General features: G+C 31.8%; 1 protein-coding gene and 1 long non-coding RNA gene across 3 annotated transcripts in view; both read left to right on the plus strand.

Annotated features, from left to right (window-relative positions):
• Positions 1-23,752, plus strand: part of LOC107457015 (C2 domain-containing protein aex-1) — a 59,678-nt gene continuing 35,926 nt past the window's right edge. Inside the window, exon 1 of the mRNA XM_016075040.3 lies at positions 1-210. Coding sequence (XP_015930526.2) covers positions 193-210 — 18 coding nt within the window. The 5' untranslated portion in view covers positions 1-192. The remainder of the gene's footprint in view (positions 211-23,752) is intronic.
• On the plus strand, positions 3,443-22,117 carry LOC122269281 (uncharacterized). 2 transcript variants are annotated; one of them, XR_006225095.2, is made up of 3 exons: positions 3,443-3,643; positions 21,819-21,929; positions 22,012-22,117. It is a non-coding gene; the product is annotated as an uncharacterized lncRNA (long non-coding RNA). The 2 variants fall into 2 exon arrangements; XR_006225096.2 differs by lacking the exon at positions 3,443-3,643 and adding an exon at positions 15,531-15,626.

Below are 23,752 nucleotides of genomic sequence, written 5' to 3' on the forward strand. Positions count from 1 at the left end.
GCTACCACCGACTTTTTCCGTTTCGACTGAACTTCCTTTGCGTACTAAAAACATAAAGAAGTTCCGCGCGTGAAAATTGTATTTTGACGCCTACTTTTACCCGCATGGTGCTGTGAGTAAACACTTTTATGCCTTCTAGTCCTCGGCGAATTACTAAATTAACTTTTACCTGAACTAACAACTTACGCAGAAATGAACGTCACACGCACAGTAAGATTTATTTTTATCTCTTTGTTGTCATTTCAAATCAGTTTTCGCAACCTTGCATTGTTAAAACATTAATTAATTACAAATGAATATCTTTGCCTGTTAAAAAATTCCACGCGTTTAAACTGAAAAGTAGTTTTTAAAAAATGTATTTTGATTATTAATTATGTAAACTTATAACACACAAGTTAAATTTCTAAAGCTAAAAATGTATTAAACTTGACCTCAATCGCAGAGTTAGATTTACTTTAATCTTTTGTTAGTTCAAATGCTTTTGTAAGTTTGCATTGTTGAAATATTAAGTAGAAATTAATATAGTTATTTAAATATTTGAGATATTTAAACTGAAAAAGTTAAAAAAATATGTTTCTTTATTATTTTTAATTTTTCAATTTTAAAACATTTAATATGTGTAAAATAGTTTGAAATTGTGATATTTATTTTAAGAGAGGAATTAATTTAAAAGTTAAATTTTAATAGACAGATATTTTTTCCTAAATCTGAATTTGAAGTTCAGAATGGTAAAACGAAAAAATGTTAATAGAATTAGTTTTGAATAAATGGTTTCTTTTGTAAACTGTCTTTTGAAAACACACACACACAAATCCAGGGTTTTAAATTTAAATCTAAAACCCTGGATTTGTATTTAAATATAGATTTTTATTTGATTAAGGTTCAATTATGATAAACACAGTTGAAATGCTAAAAATAAACTAATTTTGCATCCATTATCTACCTTTCATTGATATCAAAATCGTCTTCTTTTTTTTTTTTTAGTAAATTTAGTCAAAAATCGATAGTTTTAATTGTATAACGCATCATAGGCATGAATATAGGAATTTCAAATGAAAATTTACGAAATCGTATATTTCTTTGTGCCCAAATTTCCCTGCATTCCAATAAAAATATGAAATAAACTTCAATTCGAATACAAGTTCAATTATCTTTTTTTGATGTGATAATTCATTTAAACAAAAAATAAGTTGCCACTCAACAGTTTATTATTAAGCAAAAATTATTCAAGTTTTTATAACATTATATGAAAAATAAGTTGTCACATTAAAGAAAATACTGGATTAGTATTCTGTAGATTAAATATGCAAATATACAAATATAAATATATACAAATATAAATATATACAAATATAAATATATACAAATATATATATAATATATAAATATGCAAATATACAACAACAAAAAGTCTACCCAACTACATTTTTGCAATTTNATATATATAACACAAACCGCACAATCAAACCACATTGTTTACATAATCTTCATTATTTGTTTTCCCACTCCACATCGCAGACAGTAATGAATATAAGCGGAAATAGTTGTTTTGTGGTTTGGGGAAGTTCTGAGTAGTGTTTCATAATTTTGTGCGGAGATGCCGATGAACATCTAAAAACATAGGTGCGAGAAATTGCTCATCATTTTTACTCCCTTCTTCTCTGGCTGAACGTACGGGGGGAAAAAACAAAATCGCAAATAATTATTTAGTTTAGTTTAGATTAGATGTTTATTTGCGCAGCACTACAGCTGCACAATGGGCTGTGGGCGACTGTCTGGGGAACATCCCTGAGGATGATCCGAAGCCATGCTATCACAATTTCGATTCTCTGCGGAGGGGAAAGCTCCCCTTTTGATAGCCCAATGACCTACGAGCGAAATCGAGCACTTTACGGTCGAACAGTTTAACGAGGACGGATACCGCACACCCACTGTCCCTTCGTATAGTCTGATCAAAGTGGTCACCCACCCGCACACTGACCACAGTCAGTGATGCTTGACTTCAGTGTTCCATCGGGAACCGGTCGTTACGATCAGTTCAATCTTACATTCAGTCTTAGAATTAGTCCTGGGACAAATAGTTATTGAATTTCTATTAGTTAACACTACGCAATCATACACAAATCTGAAAAATATATCTCACGACACTTAATTTAAAAATAATTTTGTTTCTTTTAAAAATTTTATTTGTTAACTTTCCCGTTGACTTAGCTCACATCAAAGTAAAGATCAACTATTCTCAGCTTGATTCGGCACCGACTCATGATAATCAAGATTAATCCCAAATGATTAATTTTCCAGATAAATTGACACTTTAGTAAAGAATTTAACTTCTTTCCTTTCATTTACCGTTGATGAAACATTGGTTTATAGAAATACATTTCAAAAAACGTAACAATAAAAATAAACAACTGTTCCACATAGCTTTCAAAATACTAATTCGGAGACGTTGCACCAAGATGCCAGCAATACTTGGGCTTACCCGGCATAAAGAATCGAACGTAGGCTGTTAAAAAAGTTTTGCAACACCCTTGCTAAAAGATCTCGTTTATATCAATAACGAATCGAAACCCGAAGTCATTTAGAGCTTATTGATGAAAGTTTAAACTAAGATCATCAAAAAAGAACAACACAAAATTAAAATTCATAAAAATTGAAATTTTCGCAAGTGTTGCAGAACTTTTTTAACGACCATATATAACCATCATAACTTATTTCTTCGTTTCGCGTAAGGCTCCTATACTATCAGAGCAGACCTATCAAGCAATATTGGAGCAAACAAGTTCGCAAGTTAACGTTATGAATGTTAGTATTAGTTATGTTATGTGCTTATGTTAGCTCTTTGCTCCAAAAATAAATGATAAGTCGGCCTGTCTAATTCAGGGGCTCTAGTTTCGCGCTTAATCTCATTTGTTTCAGCGTAAAAATAAATAAATAAAAACATCGGAAGCAGTTTTTTATTGGTTTAAATAATAATATTTAAATCTATCTCCCACTCTTTTACCTTCTCCCGCCAAAACCTGAAACGCATGGTTGTGCAAACCTTTTATCACTTTCTGCGAGACTAGGATACTAGTAGGCTCGTAAGAATTGTTTCTTTGTAAGCCAATTTTAAATTCCGTTTTAGTAAATATTATTTATAATTATAGTAGCAAATTTCAAGAAAGAGAGAAAACTGATTATAATTGAAACATAAGCCATTTGTGATTATTTGCGTTCAGGAGAAATCATACGAATCATTTTTGTTTTTGAAACAAAACTAAATGAATCGTGGTGAAAACATGTGTATTCTTATCTAATGAGAAACATAAGTGGAAGATTATTTATACTGCAGCAAGATATGAAAACACTAATTTCTCATCACCACGAAACTTCCCACACGTTATCTTGCACATAAAGATCTACAAAAAGAAGAAAAAAAATATCCTAAGAAAGATATCTTCTCTTTTTATTTATTTTACTAAAGAAGTCGCGCCAAATGATAATACGCAATTCGTAATCTGAAGATTATGAAAATAAAACATACGCTTCCGATGACCGCATTAAAGAAAAATAAAAGCTGCCGTAAGCTTTAAGAGAAGAGCTATCACTTCAAAAGAGCACCTTCATTTAATAAGCACTGATTTAGAAGAGGAAAAAAAATGTAAGTAAGATTTATCAGAAATTAACGCAACCTTTATAGTTCAATATCAAACGATTACTTTAATAATTCATGGTTATGAATAAATACAGCATGAAGCACAGTCTCTTTCTGCCTTAAAGGTAAAATATTCCAAACGCGGCTTACTTTCTAACATTGATTTTTAATTTTTCGCTTATTTGCAGTTATTTTGATCTAAGAGAAACATTTATACATTATTGATATTTCCTTAATTTACAAAAATTTTTAATATTAATGAAAAAAATAACTTTTTTTTCAAACTACTTTTTTTGGATTTTATGTTTTAGTACAAATATAATTTCGGTAATCTAACAGATTGATTAGCACCTATTAGACTGCTTTTTATAATTAAAAAATACCAAATTATATTTTTACTTGTAATTAAAGTGTCAGGAAAAAAGTATATATATAAAAGATAAACCGGTGTCCCAGCAACGTCAAATGGCTGCGATTTTGTGCTACACACTTGTTTTTGGAATTGTTTTGGAATGATAGCTAGTATAAAATTACAATTAGAGAAAATTTTATCAGTTCCAAGAGCAAGACAGTGGAAACCAGCTGTTAGTTCTGTAGTTACTGATCCTTGTTTATCAACAAAAATTGTCATTTGATTGTGTTGCTTTTGGTGTTGGCGCTTAATTTTGCCGAATCCTAATTCATCTTTTTCGGTATTATCGATCAAGTAAAGTATTGTTCGCATTCTCAGTATAAGGGAAGTAGCACATTTAGAAATAGAAACCTTTAGGTCTTCTTTATTTCACATGTAATGTGACCAATAATATTGCAATTTGACTGGTGTCTTTGTGCAAACAAACAACGCGAATCGGACAGAACCTGTTAACTGTTTCGTTATGAATGTGTGTTTGCCTCATAACATAGGAAGTAAGGTGATCTCCGAAGCAAGGAAATAGGTTCAACCGATTCTATTACATAACGAGCTTTGATTTAGGTATGGGAAAGCCTCTTGTACTTTTCAGAGCCGGTTTTTGTTTAGATTCAGAGAAAAGGACTGGAGTTTTCGAGGAAAATTTGCTTTTTTAATTTAAACTCTGTTAACAGTTAACTTCGCTATGTCGCAAAATGAAAATTTGACTAGGTGTCCATTTTCAGTTGTGTATTAATCAATGATGATGTGAATAATGCTTGATCGGGTGGGGAAACGATTAAGATCCATTTAATTTTATAACCTTTACAATTTTGGTGTTATTTTTTTTTACTCATTTTCGAAATGTTCGAAGAAAATTAATTGAAAAAATATTAATTTTTTTAAAGATTCTTTCTTTTTTTCGAGAGAGAGAAATGTTTCTGAAGAATGGACTGTCGGAGGCCAATTACTGTAGTTTTTCACTTTATCTAAACATAATTTAATGGCATTATCTCGTAAATGATCAATCATTTATGTCTCTTCACTCTTCATTCATGTCTCTTCACAAACTGAATAAAAAACGCACTTAAGGAAGAAAAGATTGAGCACACTCAACGATTTGAAATATATTACCTGTAACAGGAAAAATCAATTACCATTATGAGAACATCTATTGTTTCACAGTATTGGCTTACGATATAAAAAAATATGCCCATTTTACTCTTTCATAGTTGTGATAGTAACTACGCATCAACAAATATAAAGCAATACCGAATTGGTATTAGAATTAGGATATGCCATCGCTTAACATGTTTTTAAATTAGGCATAACCAGTGTTGATATATCGTGTATGATTTGCAAAGTAATATGATGCACTATGACGCATAATGTTTGCAAATCTTTTTATCCATCAGCTGTAATGGCTGTGAGAACCTCTCGGAACTGGGAGGCACCTAGTCTATCAGAGAACCTCATAATACGGGAAGTTAAAAAATTAATTTGTAAAAAGAGGTTTGAGCCTATTTCGTGTGAGGACTCTACCACTGTTCAAGTAATACATATATTATAATTTTTATAGCCTTTTTTTACATTCTATTGATTTTTTGTAGAAATATGTGAAAATGATTTGGATAGAAAAGTGTGATCTATCAAATATTCCCAAAAATTTCATTCATAATATCACATTAACCCGTTCAGGATTGGCTACAGAACAAAAAAAGCACTTCCACACGCTCCTAGAGTATGGGCGTTAATATGAGATGCAATTACGAGAGTACCAAATTGAGATCACATTCTTGTGATCATGGGCCTCTGGAGTCAGAAAGGCTAGTCTCGCATGATACCGTGGTCTTGACGGAGGAATTGCGTGATCACATATATGTGATCATGGTATAGAAGAGGTTAATCGCGTCTGTAGATCAAGTTTATTTTCACAACTGTGTGAATTCGAATTTTGAAAGTTAAGGTTGCGTTTCTATCGAAATGTCAGAAAATTTAGGTTCTGCACTAGAGTACTAGATTTCTTTATTTAAATAATGGAACTTAAGTGCAAATTCACGGCAGGTGTACTATGGTGGTGTTTCAACATCGGCATTTGAAATTTACTAGAAAAATTAAAGAAAAAAAATAATGCGTCAATTGCAGGAATTACATAAAAAAAACGTAAAAATTGAACTCTTATCAATTGATTACAATACGGCAGGAATGCGGGATTGCTTGACACTAGTACACAACACTAGTAGAACGTATGATTGAACCACTGGTTCGAGTTTGCTAATTTTGTTGCAGTTAGGTCTTTTGGTTATGTTCTTTAACAAAGAAATTGCGAATTCAAAAGCCACATNTGATCATGGGCCTCTGGAGTCAGAAAGGCTCGTCTCGCATGATACCGTGGTCAAGGCGGGTGAATTGCGTGATCACATGCATGTGGTCATATATGTGGTCTATCACATATATGCGATCTATCAAATATTCCCAAAAGTTTCATTCATAATATCACATTAACCGGTTCAGGAGTAGCTATAGGACAAAGAAGCACTTCCCCACGCTCCTAGAGTATGCGCGTTAATACGAGATGCAATTACGAGAGTACCAAATTGAGATCACATTCTTGTGATCATAGGCCTCTGGAGTCAGAAAGGCTCGTCTCGCATGATACCGTGGTCAAGGCGGGGGAATTGCGTGATCACATGCATGTGGTCATATATGTGGTCTATCACATCTATGCGATCCATCAAATATTCCCAAAAGTTTCATTCATAATATCACATTAACCGGTTCAGGACTAGCTATAGGACAAAGAAGCGCTTCCCCACGCTCCTAGAGTATGCGCGTTAATACGAGATGCAATTACGAGAGTACCAAATTGAGATCACATTCTTGTGATCACGGGCCTCTGGAATCAGAAAGGCTCGTCTCGCATGATACCGTCGTCTTGACGGAGGAATTGCGTGATCACATACATGTGGTCATGGTATAGAAGAGGTTAATCGTGTCTGTAGATCAAGTTCATTTTGACAACTGTGTGAATTCGAATTCTAAAAGTTAAGGTTACGTTTCGATCGAAATGTCAGAAAATTTAGGTCATGCAACCATATCGCTGGAACGAGAATACTAGATTTCTTTATTTAAATAAAGGAACTTAAATATAAATTCACGGCAGATGTACTACGGTGGTGTTTCAACATCGGCACTTGAAAATTTACTAGAAAAATTAAAGAAAAAAAAACGCTCGTCAATAGCAGGAATTACATCAAAAACAATGCGGTATAACGTATGATTAAACCAATGGTTCGAGTTTGCTAGTTTTGTTGCAGTTAGGTCTTTTGGGTTATGTTCTTTAACAAAGAAATAGCGAATTCAAAAGCCACATTAATTAAGTATTGCCTGTGTAATAATTATTTATATTAAAATGCTTCAAGTTGTTAAATTTTATTTTATATGAAAGCTAAATGACTGAATCTTTAAAAATATTTAGAAACAATCAAACCTAATTTTTTTAATATTTTGTTTAGAAAATATTTTTTATATCTCCACCTCTCAGATGTACGTGGGAAAAAAAGAATGCGCTATTTACGTAAAAATTCCATAATCAGCCATTTTCTAACTTTTTTTCACCTTTCACTAACTTTTTTTAAATATGTTTGAAAAGCTATAAGTTGCACTCAAAGCTTTTTTTTCTTCATATTATGACACTGTTTCCAAAAGAGGCTGCCAGCCCTGTTTCAGTATCTCGTGAGCAAAGCTGCTGCGTGGATTAGTGAGCAGGGGTAATGCGCCCTAGGAACATTACATTTGAAATAAATTTAAGCGATATATCAATATAATCATTTTACATTAATTCAACATGTAAATATATATTTTTTTATTCTAATCACAGTCAATGCTGATCACATTTGACTCGTCGTGGGCATTTTTTGACCTGTGAGTGGCGTGCCTGAAATGCTTTTATCTAAAACATGTCTTTCTCGTCATTTACCTTGACATGCTTTATCATATTAAATTATACATATGCAATGCTATACCACTTCCTTATTATAAACTACTAGTGAAACTGAACAGGTTCTTTTATTTATATAAACCATGATTATTTCTTGTTAATTTTTATACTTTCTATTAATTACCGAATTTTGCATTTATATTGGCTCAGTATTAACTGTTTTATTGTGATAAAATGTTTTGATGTTCTTGTCTAATTATTCGCCAAATCTTTAAAAATCTAATACTGAACCAATTTGAATGCAATTTCCGGCAGTAATTAATAGAAAGCATGAAGATTGACAAGAAATTAACATGATCTGTATAAATAAAAGTACCTGTTACAAGGCGCAATGTAGAAACAGTTAATAATAGGGAAACCATATCCACGATGCCATTTCCGGTCATTTCCTATGTCATTCCTAATCTCACTCCTATTTATTTCCAATGAGTCCAGCAAGTTTCTTTATCAGTCTCTTATTTTAAAGCATACTTAAAATACAGGAATTTATAACAAAACGTAATACTTACTTTGTGAGTCATTTTTTTCTAAGAAATAATAAAATAATAAATAAAATGTATCCAATTATATTTCTGTTTGTATTGACTATCTTCCGCTTTCACATCTATCGTTAAATATCAAAGGGAAACGGCGATGTCTGTTTCCTCATCCGTTTTTTGAGTTATATACGTCACATGATACCTATCCTATTTTAAATGAGAACTGCTGATTACGAACGAAAATATATTTTATCAATTTAACCCACTTTAAATTTATTATTATCCTCCTTGAGCCCGAGCTTTAAATAATGGCTTGATTTTTAGTTAGAAATATTTAGCTTAGGAGAAAGTAAAAACACAAATACGATAAAATAGATGAAAAAAAATTTCAATTAATTAAACTCAATTAACTTTGTTTAATAATTTTGAAATATTACAAAAAAATAATATTTTTTAATTTTATATAATTTTTTGTATATTGTTGAATATTTTTATATAATGTGACATTTTGGTCAAGAAACAAAATTTACTAGATTCAAATAATAAGATAATTATATGCCCCAAAACTGTCTAAAAGCTTACCTCAATCGAATTCCTTCCCTTTCTCGTCATTTTTCATAATAATTAAAAACTACAATTAACAAGGGTAAATCCAGTTATATTTCTACATAGACAACAATTTGATAAAGGCCTACGAATAGAATAAAAATCTTAGTTTTATTTTTTAAGTAATAAAATTGTAACAAACGTTGTCTAATAGTATATTGGGTTCTAGGTTTCAAGTTGATATGCCATAACAATTAAGTTTTAGTTATAACCATGATTTTTTCGAACCTCTGTAGCCAAGGAAAATAAAAAAAGCCACAGTTTTAAGTGTCTTACACTTGAATCAAAGCGATGATTTTAAACTCAGTATATCATCTTGCCGTGAAGAATTATCTAGGCTTCAAAAAGGACAAAACACTTAAATATTTTAAAAGTTATATTTTAAAAAATAAAATACAAGTCAGTAGATTTAATTGTTTAGAAATTATATGAAAAGTGTCATATTTTTTATTTGAACTTATTTGTATGTAGGTATTGACACTTGACATCTACTGATACATTCTTACGTCTTATTGTGTATTCTTATTTGTAATTAACTGATTACTGTATTAATTTATAATTTGAAGTTAGATAAGTTTCGCTTTTCAATACGAAACGAAACATTAGAAACGAAATAAGTTTTTGTTCTTCTAAAAATCATTTAGGCAAATATTTATAATTATGTAAAGAAAAATCTTACTCGAGAATGAATATTATGACCAGTCTTTAAAGGACTATTTATGGTAAACTTAATCACATTCGAACAATTTGGAACCTATATTTAACTGGATTGTCAAAATAACAACAGAAAATAATAGAAACTATTCAAAAACTGATATTAATAAATTGATTATTAATAAGTTCTCTTTTAATTTAACCAAATTTATTTAGCTAAGTTACTAACTTAATTGAAAAAAAAATACGAATGAACTTAATGTGTCATTAATTTCCTAGTTCCTGGAGATTCATTAAACAATTTTTTGTCATGTTCATATAAATACGAGTGTTGTTTTAATTGTAATTGCTTAATTTAATTGTTGTTGTTGAAATTCGTAGTTGTCCTGATATTTCTGATTTTCCTGAGAAATATAACTTGCCTTGATTTTTATGTTTTTGCCCGAATATTCCTGATTTTTGTATATATCTTCAGAATATTCGATTTTCTACGAACACAAATGCAAACTTTTAAATAATCATACAGAAGAATAGAAATATTTGCTACATTTTCAATCTAACAACCTTTTATTTTGATTAATAATGAAGTAAAAATCGCTAAATTCGGTAGTTCAAACTTCGGGACCTTCCCTAATTATACACGTGATCCTGGTGTACAGAGATTCGCGGGATTAATTTCTTTATACTCTTTTATGAATTCTGTTATTTATAAAGAGAAAAAAACTCATTTACCAAATTTACATTAGTAAATCTTGTAGTGAGAGATTTTTTAGTTTCACAAATATTGATTCATCTTTTTTTTTGTTCTTAAACATAATGGATTCCAATCAATAATGCAATAATCATGAAATTTTTAAACGATGAATGGAGATATCATCCACTAAATTAATTTTGTGTAAAATGTTAAAAGAATTCTTGAATTAGATTCTAAATTATAATTGAATTTTTGTGTGACGGAATATTAACAAAATGATACTGGGTATTTTTACTAATAGATAGCACTAAAAGATTTTTCTACATATTGATCTCTCGCTATTATCAGTAGTTTTCCAGTCTCCTTCTTTGCGCTAAAACTGAAAGCAAAGCAGTTAAAACGTTCTGCTTAAAACAAAGTAATCTGATTAAATGCAATATATTTTATTATTCTACGGTGATAAAATTTAGACTCATTAAACTTAAGTAGAGCAATTTTTTTTTTAGTTTTTCGTATGCTCTTTTTGATACTAGTCTTTAAAATGTAAATTGCTCTATTTTTTTCTTTTTTTTTTGTTGAAAATTTTCATATTTCTGTTGTTAACGACTAGGTTTGCAACTATATATAAAGCTTAAACAACCGCAAAGGGTTAAAAAATAAACTATTTGCCTTTTTATGATTCTCATATTGTAGATATTACTACTCAAGTATATGCCAAATCCAAAGCTATAATAATATTTTTTTTATCGGAATAAAAAAATCTTGACATATGGCGGAAAAAGTATTATTGAGCGATTTTTTAAATGTTTAGTTTATGTCTCATTGTTTTTTTTCCATTGGCGTTCATGACTCAACAGTTAAGAGGTTAACATCACGAATTATGACTGATGGCACGTTGCTAGAAAGTCACACTTCATTGGCATCACAATGACATAAAAAAAATTATAAGAATTTATTTGAACTGACAAAAGTCTACTTAATGTTATGATTTATTTTTTATCCATGACAGTACAGAAAAACAATGGAAAAATGTAGAAGTTCTAGTATAATTCGCAATTTATTTTTTTCATTGCAAAATTGGATATGACATAAGCAAGTTTTATTTTTTTTCTCGAGAATTTCTTACTTTTATTTTTATTTTAAAGTTTTAAATTACAATATTAAGAAGTAGATCTATTTTTTTACTCGCTGAATACCTGTTCTTCTTACGAAGGGGGGAGAAAATAAGCATCAATTTGTTAGCACACTACAAAATAGTGTATAAACTTTTAAGAGAAATACCGACGCAAATAATTAAGCTAAAATAATTGCAGTGTTTTTTATTTATTGTTATTTGCTGCCCTTCTCGGTGGTTTTACGTTATTATGTTAAGCAAAACACGTATTTAGTAGATCATCCCATCAAAATAAACATTATCGAGGCAACTCATGATATTTAAAATTTACCACAATCAAGCTACTTTCTCCTGTACTCATATCTTCGAGGCACCGTAAAAAGTCTTTCATAAAAATGTATAGTATTGGAGCAGCTGTATTCGGCACCAAATTTACTTATAAAATACTTTGTAGCTATTGAAACTGCACTAATTAGCATGATGCCATTAGTAACTATCATCAAAATTTAACATCATTGGTGTTAATAATAGTATGGCGACTCTTTACTGTTCCTCGTAAAGAACAGGTACATTTCCACCCTTAATTTTTAGTTCAAAACTATTTTTATTTCAGTTAGTACTAAAATGAGCTAAGCATCATTGACATCATTATTAGTTTGCCGTTTTTTGTACGCTCTCTTAAACGATTTAGTATTATTTTCGCTTTTAATTTGACCTTTTGGTAAATAGCTTATTATTTTACTTCGATTAGTAAATATTACCAAAATTAATATTCATTGGGATCAAATAATAATCGTGTTTGTTTTTTTACGTTTGTCCTCAACGTAATTAGTACCATTTCCACATTAATTTTCTTTTTCAGTAAAATTTTTTTTTTCAATTACGGTTGGTCTTAAATTATTTAGTTCTATTGTAACACGTTTTAAAACATAACTATGAACAGAATTAACATGCGGTTTCAGATTTATAAAAATAATTGAAGTCAGAAAATTGTTTCGATTTTGTTTTCCTTCTGTTTTGTTTTATCTACCATAGTGATCCGGAGTTTCATTGAGCAACCTAGCGTGATTATTTGTAGCCGAGAGTCTTAACGTTTTTGCAATGCGAAAATTGTAGTGAGTACACCATTGCTGAATTCTGTCACTGCAATGTCGAAATTTTATGTGTACATCAACACCAAAAATGGTAACAACTACTTTATAACAAAGGTGTGCAGAGGAAAATCCTACATTACTTTTCTTGGATCTTGGTGTTTCATTACAGCAACATAGGCTTGTTTCTGGTAAAGTGAAAGCATCAAAAAATGTCTTTTACACTACTTTGTGTAAAGTATTCTCCAAAATTTTTGTTATTCAGTTACATCGAAATTTATAAACCCAATTAAATATGATGCACATAAGAGGCAGTAAAGTTATTTGTGATATAATACAAAGTAAGAAAAAATTTTTTAGGATACACATATAAAATATTTTTTTTAAATAAAATTAGTTTGATAATCAAACATACATATATATATTTCTGTTCTGTTTGATTATCAAATGTTATAGAGAAGATAAATATGAATTCGAACTAGGCTGAAAAGAACAAAAGCGGACAGAAAATATTTTAAAAGTATTAAATGCAATTGGCATATTTATGTATTTCTTATGAGTGTATAGTTATTATTATCTAACATCTGTTTTTGCCGAATGTGCAGGAACTTCTGCTGAATGTTCGGCGTGACAAATTTTCACTTTTTTGTGCTCAAATTGTAAACAATCTACTCTTTTCAACTGTTTCCAAACGTATGCGAAAAATGGCGAAAGCAATTTAATGGAGTAAATGCATCTGATCTTAGTGTAAGCTTGCTCATTTATTAGACTTTAGATATAACTAAATCCTTTAAAGTCTAGGGATCTATTTGGTATTAACTTGAAATAACATACGATTTTTTGAGAATTGACTAACACAAAATTAGGGGAGGTTTTACATCACAGTTTGTACGGCGTGGAAATTGTAGAAGCATGCAATTTCATTCTAAGATTGCTGTACCGAACATCTCATTTCATCGAGATACAGAACTAATTTTTATAACGTTTTTAATTGCATTTTAGTAAACGCTGGATAAAAGTATATATAAATCCACTAAGAATTTCTTAGTGGTATATTTTAGATATGTTTATAGAATATATACCATATTTCTGTTATGTTTGCTAAAACTTCCTTCTCGAACATACTAGAAATGTACATATGAACGTCCTCTTAGCCATTCTTATTACTCGACATTGCGTTAAATTTCTCACTACTGTTTATCGAAAACCATTTGCGGTTTCACTCCCCCCTCGAAATAGTTCATCCCATCCCCCCCAACCAAAAGTTAGCTGTTTTACTCACACTTGTTTATCGTGCTTTTAAAATTTGTTCAAATAGTTATCACCGCGATGAAGATTTACTTTACCTTAAAGTTATCTCTGTAGACCGGGATTTTTCTTGTAATATTATTGATTCCACAGGAAAAAAATTCATTTCGCAATCCGCCAAGCTCACCAAACCGAACTTAAACAATTTGATTGTTCAATCTTATTATCAGGGGTTGGGATAACCTGGTTGGCAGGGTGCTGGACTCGTGTTCGCGAGAACAGGAGTTCGAATTCAGTCTTCCGGTGACTCCCCATGTAGTAAATGGTGACTGGTTGTTGTTGTTGTGTCTATGCTAGTGCAAAGATTAGAGTCCCCCAAACGTCTTGATAACAAGGTTTGCAAGTTCTGGAGCCTGATGGCTATGGAGAATTTCGATGGGAGGTGCTCCGAGTTGAAAGAGGGAGCCGATAATGGCCTGGCAGTCAAAAACATGGTCTGGAGTTAGTTGCAAATGAGGACAGTACTTGCACATGGAATAGAATTTTCTATGGGCTCGTGAGATCTTCATGTCCTTGAAATGTCCAGTACGTAGCCTAGCTATGGTGACTGGTGCACATTAAGTATGTCGGGTCACAAATTTCTCCTTGTTTCCATAACAAATTATACCTCTGTGGCTACTGAATTGGAGATTGATAGTTCTCTGGTTCAGGTCAAAATTACGATCTGTGGATGGATGAATGGATGTGTGAATGAGTCCGCCCTATTAAACGAGTGTGACGTATGGGTGTGGCAGAAGTCTCTTTCTTGGCCGTAGATGGCGTTACTGGAAAACAAGAACAATCGCAACCCCTTTGCCTTAATGGCCGACGACAGCAACAACCTTATTATCCGAAAAGTCATTATCCACATTGCTAAGATTTTGAATAAATTTGAATTTAAAATCGTTTTTTCAACAACAAAAAATTACATTTCACTAACCCTATTGATATTAATATTTGCGATATTTATCAAATTTCGTGCCGCTTATGTCAAAATAGTAGTGCAGGATATACCAGGCAAATGCACACCGGACAGTGGCACTTAACCTTTAAAAAAAAAACAGTGCGTGGAGTCCCTCCGCGCGGAAAAAGTTAAACTTCGCAACCTGCGACGTTAATTGTAGAAGAATCAGCAGTCGGAGAAGGATCTATTCAACGACTCTTTTTCCTGCTCCGCTCGCTTCCGTGCTCTGTAATCACGGTAATATTGTGCATGTTTCCCTCGTGGACCTCTTGAACCAGTGGAAGTGCTTGTGGTTGCCTCATCGTCTCGCCCTGGAAAATGTAATTGTAATAATAATGTATGTGAATGCGTCATAATGTAATTTCAGAAGAGAAAACCTAACAATCAATTGATATTCGCAAGAGACGTACCTTGACATGACCTTAAATTCGTCGCATTGTCGTGGGATTGTTTACACTCACTTTTTACGATTGTTATCCACTAAGTTTGAAAATAAAAAATACTACCNTAAGTTGTGTTTGTTAAAGACCATATAAACGATTTACGTGGGATACTATGACAACAACATTGACGGACGAGATCTATTTTATAACAGATTGCACACCTGCAAATACAATGAAATGCAGCTGTTTTGACGTTGGAATTAAAACTGGAATGTAAGATATTCTTGTTTCTAAAAAAGAGTCGTATACCAGTTTGAACTAAGCAATAGGTATGAAAACATAGTTTCCTCTTTCAAGAAATATTTATACCTTATTGATTATTTAACTTAGTAGTTAGAAATAGTAGTAAGTTAGTAGTAGTTAGAAATTTCGACCATTGCTCATCTAGCTTAGAGGGCTCAAATATCTACTAGAGCTCCTTGTCTGATAACTATACAAGTTTTAATCGTTTCCGGACCCCTGTATGTCGAATTTATTTTATTTTACTTTATAACCGGCGTTGGGCAACTGACCCTATTGTGAGTTTACGACTATTAATGCTCAACTCCGTAACCTTGTCAATTTGAACCACCCTGATGACAAGAGAACACCTTGATCAAGCTCTGGGCTAAACTAACCTCCTTAAAGGACTTTTTTGATAAAACTAACCTGCATTTGCTTTACATGGAGAGGAAAATCACGATAACATCCAACGGCAAGGGGATTCTAACCCATGATCCGTCTATAAACAAGGATATTTTAAGTCAGCTCTGTGGCTGGTGTCAGCCGGGAGTGTTAATATATGCCAACTAAGCCACCTCTGGGATTCGTACCTGGATCACCTGGAGAACACTTATCCCATAGGCCACCGCAGCTAAAGTAGAATTTTATCGTCACATAATAATTTATCGCCGATAAGGGTTTGACCATTATTCGACTAGCTAGAAGACTCAAATTTTAACTGGAGCTCCTAGCTGCTGAGTTGCAACCGTAACTTAATTGGTACAAGAAATTTTTTTAGCTATAAGAGTTTATTAAGAAATTTTTTTTTCCATTTTCGAACTAGCTACAAGTGCTCAAATTTCAACTTAAACTGTGATGTCGTATTTAAGAAATATATTGCCATTGTAGTATATAGCTTCTTTCTTTCAAATATTTTGTCTCATTTTTAACTTCATTTCATTCTTTTTTCTATTTAAGTTGTGTTTGAATAAATAAAGGTTCTTTTTAAATTAAAGATGATATATTAAATAATAATGTCTTAATTAAAGTTTTTTAATCGAATTTTGATTGTGTAAGATTGAAGTAAAGAAAAAAACTGCTGTCGGAATCGAATTGTTAAATATATATACATTTCATCTATCCCATACGTTCCCTACCTAAGTGCTAACGTTCCCCAGTTGGCGGACTTTTTGGGGGCAGTCGCAAGATTATAGGTATTTGATTGATGTTAGGAATTTCTCGAGAGAAATAAACTAAATATGAAATTATAATTTAGATATTAAAATTTGCATGTTTATTAGTTGATACTAAAATTTATATTAAATGTTTTGGTTTGATTTCGAATAATTTACATCTCTATCTCAGCATATAATATTTGTTACAAAAGCAGTTGTTTCATTAAAATTAATTGTCTTTGAATAATTTTTACAATATAAACACATTTTACAATATCAAGTTAATGCTGAAATAGCCACTTAACGTTTTCAACGCCAAACGTTGTCATGATCTTTGCCAAAATTTAAAACTCTTGTGCCCGTGCGTTACATTATTATTTAAAAATTTTGAAGTATTCACATTTTTGCTTGCTTTCATCTTCTTTTTTACACATTTTCTTAAGAAGTTTTGAAAATGTTTTTAAGTCAAATTATTTGTTTTATCCTCTGTTAATTGATTCAGAAGGATATTTAGTTTATAACCGCCTACTTAATTTCGAGTTTACGACTACCAATGTTCAACTCCTTAGCCTTGTAATTTTGAACCCAATCCAGAAGACAATGGAATTCCTGGATTAAGTATTGGGAGAAATTTGCCTTCATGGAGAACTTTTTGATAGAACTAACCCGCATTTGCGTTACATGCAGTGGAATAAACCTCCCACGGTTAGCCTGACGGCAAAGCTTTTCCAACCCATGATCCGCCTACCACTGAGGATATTTTATGTCTTCACTGTGGTCGGTGTTAGCCATCAATTCCTATCGATCAGCCACCGCTGGGATTCGAACCCGAGTCACCTCTTTGGGAGACGAGCGCTGTTTCCCCTGATCCACCACGACTTATTCAGAAGGATATTATCGAAATACAAATTTTATGCAGTACTATTATTTTATTTAATAAGTAAATTTGTATAATTAACTTTGGATGTCCTATTATTAACTTATAAAGCATGACGCTCTAGTTGATTCTAAAAAACAATTCACTCAGTTTTGGCTGTACTAAAAACCTCATCTTATGTATTATTGGTTACATTCATAAACTATATCACTTATTTCTCATTTTCTATAATTTAAAAGAAAAATAAGATTTCATTATTTAACTTAAAGTGTTATTTTGAATGTATTTTTGTGAACATACTTTAAAAAAATTTTATTAAAATTAGTAAAAAAAATTTTTTTTTATAATAGAAATGCACAGATATATTTTCAATAATTTAAAGGCATATTTTTTTATATAAGTGCATAATAACAAAAAATAGTCAAATAGTTTTAAAATAGGTCAAAATTTTTTATTTATTATCATTATTTTATTTTATTTATTTAGTAAATATTATTATTTTTTTTTTATTTATTTAGTAAATATTATTATTATTTTGCGAAGAGGTGTTGAAAATTTTCGAATATGCTAAGTGCTATCGAATTTCTACAGATAGACTGGGCGTCTAACTTAATCCTATCGTATGCTATAAAATTTTCAAGGCTGTTTAAAGTCGATTATTCATTAAGCAATTAAATACTTTTTATATCTTTCCCTTGTGTGTTTTAAAACAATAGACCGGAAATATTGTTTAATCGCCTCCTTATTTATGAGTTTGCTATTAATAATTAAAACGATCGTTAAACCAGTTGTTTGTTCATGTTTAATGTGTTCAATAGACATTAACTTGTATTAAATCCCATTCTTGATCAAAAGCCATTCTCTATATGCTTATTTTTTTAACAGTATTGCAAATAAGTTTTCAAAGTAATGGAATGAAATAAAAATTTTTGAAAACTGTGTTTTTCAAGTGGATTTATAGAGAAAATTTATTCCATATATTTGAAACTGAAAACGAAAGACGTTGTGTGCGTTTAATTTAAAACAGAGTTGGGTTCTTGCCGTCAAAAACTGGTTTTTGACATGACAGTGGTAAAAACCGTGTTTTTACCGTCAAAAACCTACTGTTTTCTTTCATTTATGGCATATAACGGACAATAAATTATTTTCACTGAATTGCCTTTATAAATGAATGTTGTAAATGATTGCTATTGAATTTGCAACAATATACATGTTTTCATATAGAAGGATATGCATTCATACAGAAATATTGTAATATACTTATTGAAAATAGTGATACTTAACTTTCATCATTATAGCTTGATTTGCAAAGGATTCAATTTTGCACTTTCTAATTGTTAGAAATAAACAAACAAACAAAAAAACTTGGAACTATTAATAAATTCAAGAACTAAAAAGAAGAATTTAAAATTTGGTATTTCTTAAATATTAAAAATAAGCTAAAAACACTTTCAGAACTTGTAACTACTAACAAACTCTAAGTCAGGAATGACTTCACATTCTTCAGTAATGTAATATGCCAAACAAAATGATGCTTGGAAATGTTGAAAATTTTGTTTAGTATCCTAATATTTTACTTCAAATAGTATGNAAAATTATATTCTTTAAAATGGTGCAAAAATGTTATACCTTACAGTTCAAAACATTTTCTACCATTTTAAAATAATATAATAAAAAAATAAATAATTACTAAAAGTTATTTTTTACATGGAGTTATCTTTGGATAAATTAATTTTATAATTGCGTGTAAAAATATTTCAAATAACGTGTAAAAATATTTAAAATCGCGTTAAAAGTTCTTGAGATATAGCGAAATGCGCAAAAAGTGAAATTAACATTAAAGGATCCCAACTTTGAAAAGCTCTCCCGATCAAACTATTGGGACTATATTTCCCAGATTGCGGCTAGTCCCTATATTTTTGAGATCATTAATTCGAATTTGCTGAAAAAAGGTACGTTTTTGTGTCTGGTTTTGTAACTTAAAATATCGTCTATATTTGAGGTCACCCTCTCGAATCATTAAGATTGAGCCCTAGAACGTGAAAATCTGAACATTAGATCAAAAGTTATTCAGGGTGGTCTCTTTTTTTCTTTCTTTTTTTTCCGCCCTGTGCATACGTTCCGTTTAAGTCAGCCATTTCGATTTTAGCCTAACAAAAACAGAACTATTTTCTGCTCTTTAATGTACTGGAAGAAAATAATTAACCTTTTTTTTTTTAATTATCTGTCTGTCAGATTGTTTTCGGAAACTCGCTGAAATTGTGATTGGCAATAAAATTGCTAATCATTTTGTTAGCACCCTTTAGGGAAAAGAATGCAATTAACATCCAGCACACAGAGTATCAGTTGTAATTCAAACTAACTAGCTAGACGAAAGGAGGTTCTATGTAAAAAAAAGCGAAAAATTTGCTTACCGTCGTGTTTAAGAAAATGTTTTCAACTTAGTTTGTCATCAGCACAAAGTTCCATTTTGGTGATAATATAGTGATAGATCGTGTATGTAGTGGTTAAGTAACTATTGAAACTTCATCAGGCACAAAGTTACAGTTAAAATTTGAGTTGGACGATATTTTTATTGATGATAATTTCTATGTAGTATTACAATAAATTATGCTTGCAGCGAACAACTAAATGTTGCGTTGTAGTATGGTGTAATTGGAATTTGAACCCTTTAATTAATAAAATAGATTCAGTTTGAAAATAATATGGAGATGATTTTTTTCTTTTGTAGCTATCATGAAAACACTGAAACTTATATTATGCTGAAACATAAAAATTCAGGTGAAACTTGATCAATTAAACTAGTCGTGTTGTTGTTGTTGACGTATGCCTGTTTAGACAGAGGGGGGTGCGATTGTTCTTGTTTTCCAGTGGCGCCATCTATAGCCAAGAATTCGACTTCTGCCACACCATACCTCGCACCCGTTTATAGGGTAGACCCATTCATTCCTCCACAGATCGTAATTTTGACCTGAATCAGAGAACGATCGATCTCCAATCCAGTACCCCTAGAGGTACTGATTTGTTATGGGAACATGGAGGTCTTTTGCGACTCAACAGATTTAACGTGCATCAGTCACTTTATTACACGGGGGAGTCTTTGGCCGGTGGGGTTTGAACCCACTAACTCTCGGACATGGGCCCAGCACCCTACCGACCAGGCTATCCCGGCCTATACTAGTCGTAAATTGCTTGAAAAAATGTTTTTGATTATAATTTCGATTCGACTATAATATGAAATGATGGAAATTTGTTTTTGCCACGCAGCAAGTATCGTGTACACTTTGAATTTCAGCATTTTGTTCGCCGATAAATTTTGTTTTTAGTAACCATAAAGAGATTGGAACTTGTGATGTCATACAGCTTAGAGCTCCACGTAAAATTTGAGTGATCCAGCCAATTGTAAGTAAACTAAACTCAGTGGCGCGACAGCCCATAGAGGGCCAAGGCCTACTGTGCCCATCTCAGTTTTCTTGACATTGGGCTCTGGGGTGCAGGAGCAGATGTTCCGGTCAGGTGGTCAGCCGAACACGGAACTCCCAGTGTTTACTTCCCAAGCATGCTTGGTACTCATTTATCGACCCACTGAAGGGATGAAAGGCTGAGTCAACCTTGCCCGGCCCGAGGATCGAACCAGGGACCTGTGGCATGACAGCGCGAAGCGCTACCGCTCAGCCACCGGGCGTCAACCCAGCCAATTGTAAAGTAGGCAGAATTTAGATGGATTATAAATTATCTTTGGTGATAACATCACGATATATTGTGCTTGCATTAGCTAGGAAACGATTATAACTTGCGGTGTTATCGGGCGTGGAGCTATAGTTGAGATTTTAGCATCTAGCTAGTCGGAAAGTTCACGATATTTATTTCGCAAGATTTACAGCCATGTCCGCCCTATAAACGGGTGAGACGTATGGTGTGGCATAAGTCTAATTCTTGGCCATAGATGGCTTCACTGGAAAACAAGAACAATCACGCCCCCTCTGCCTAAACAGGCATACGTCAACAACAGCCATGATAAATAAAAACAAAGAGTCAATAGATTATTTAATAAATTATTGAATAAATGTTATTAAATAAATAAATATTTAAATAATAAGCAATTATATATATGAAACGAAGAACTAATTTAAAATAGCTCAATTCTTTCAATAAAGGAATTTGTCAGTATTTAACTGCAACTTTAACTATTTTGTCTCAATTTCCAGAACTCAGAAGAATATGACAGTATTCAACTTTGTAGCATGAGTGAACTGTTGGAGATATATTATCAAATGCTGAAATCAGAAATGAGTGTTATTGTGAAAGACATAAAATTAGTAAGTATTTATTGTATATTTTCGATTTATCTTGAATGCTGTAAACTCAATTATAATTCATACGTTTTTGTTTCCATAAAAGAATAGTTTCGATGGAAAATTACAAGATAAGTACTCATCATTATTGGTAGATTTTTCAAAGAAGCATGAAATAACGCCATTTTCTCAATCCCTTGCGTAAGTATCAATTTAAATTCTTACTCTAGAAACTAGATTATTATCATCTTATAAAGTATACATAAAAAAAAAATAATTTTGTAATCTAATAATTTTTAGGATGTCCTAAAAACTTCACTTTCAATACTATAATTTATGTAACTGTGCTGACTGATGCATGTTGAATCTGTTGAGTCGCAAAGTCCTCCATGTTTCCATACCAAAACAATACCTCAGGGGGTACTGGATTGGAGACCGATCGTTATCTGATTCAGGTCAAAATTACGATCTGTGGATGAATGAATGGATGTATGAATAGTCCGCCCTATAAACGGGTGCGACGTATGGCGTGGCAGAAGTCGAATTCCTGGCCATAGATGGCGCCACTGAAGAACAAGAAACGCACACTGTGCCTTAAATTTGCTCGGTTTCACCAAGCAGGCTTGCCTGTGTGGCAAGTCGCATTAGAAGCAACGACAACAATGTAACTGTTCATTGAAAATTGCACATAATTTCTTCAAATTGGATATGGCATAAAAATATTTAATGGCAAAATACATCCAAAATTAAATGTTAAGGATTCAAATTTCGGTCATTTAATTAGCCTTGAAATATTTACTCTCTGAACTTAAACATATTATGTTTGAACTTAAACATATGAACATTAAATATGTTTTCTTCTTCAAAGTCACTAATCGCTAAGCCTTTTTTTATTGTATCTGTAACAGAGTCTAATGAGGCTAACTATCTTGCCATTTCGCTCGAAAAATGAAGTAGCTCAGAGGACTTTATTATCACTGTTAAATTGAAGAGATGTCAAGTTTAATATTCAAAGCATGCAACTTTCTGACGTCATGGATGATGTTACGGTCGGCTGCAAGTGTAGAGTTAGATTGTCTGTAAAATAAAAAGCTAATACAAAAATAAATTAGGTGACATATTTTAGCTTTAGCATGAGGAATTTTTTTTCCCCATTTTCAAATCACCTGATGTACGAACTTCTCGAGATAAATTAGTGTTCTGTATTTACAAGTAACCACAACGTGTTCTTAAGGCTGTTTTTCTACGGCTGCGTCGTTTTTTTTTCTGTGTGCAAATAATATGCTATTTTTATAACTGCTGCGAGTTTGCAACTGTTACCCATGACTGCTAGGTATAACATAGAAGTTTAGTATAACTCAGAATTTTTTTAAAAAAAACACCGTGCTAATTAATACACCCCCTTATTAGAGATAAAATTAGATAGAAATCTGAAATCTATTAGCATATTAAGAGATATTTTAAAAACGCACTGTACGAAAATGTATACTCAAATTTTACGAAACCGTTTAACAAGAAAACATTTCGCAAAATTGGAAAACATGCTAAGTTCCATTATTTAAGGATACGAATTTCGTCAATAGCATTAGGCTTAACGAAACATGTCGGGTAACACAAATGATTATGAAAAACAACTTTAAATACAAAGAGTATGAGTGTGCCATCGCCAGTATCTCAACCTGGGACTTTTTTTTAACCAGAGAGCGCATAAAGGCACATATATTCTATCCCGTTACAAAACTACAAATGCAGGTAAAATAAATTTCTTGAAAATAGGCTGCCATATCATAGTGGATAAAAGAAAGCTACAACGTCTTCTAATTGACATTAATCTAGGCTACATTTCC

Source organism: Parasteatoda tepidariorum, chromosome 4 (genome assembly GCF_043381705.1).
Source record: "Parasteatoda tepidariorum isolate YZ-2023 chromosome 4, CAS_Ptep_4.0, whole genome shotgun sequence".
In the NCBI taxonomy this organism is placed as follows: domain Eukaryota; kingdom Metazoa; phylum Arthropoda; class Arachnida; order Araneae; family Theridiidae; genus Parasteatoda; species Parasteatoda tepidariorum.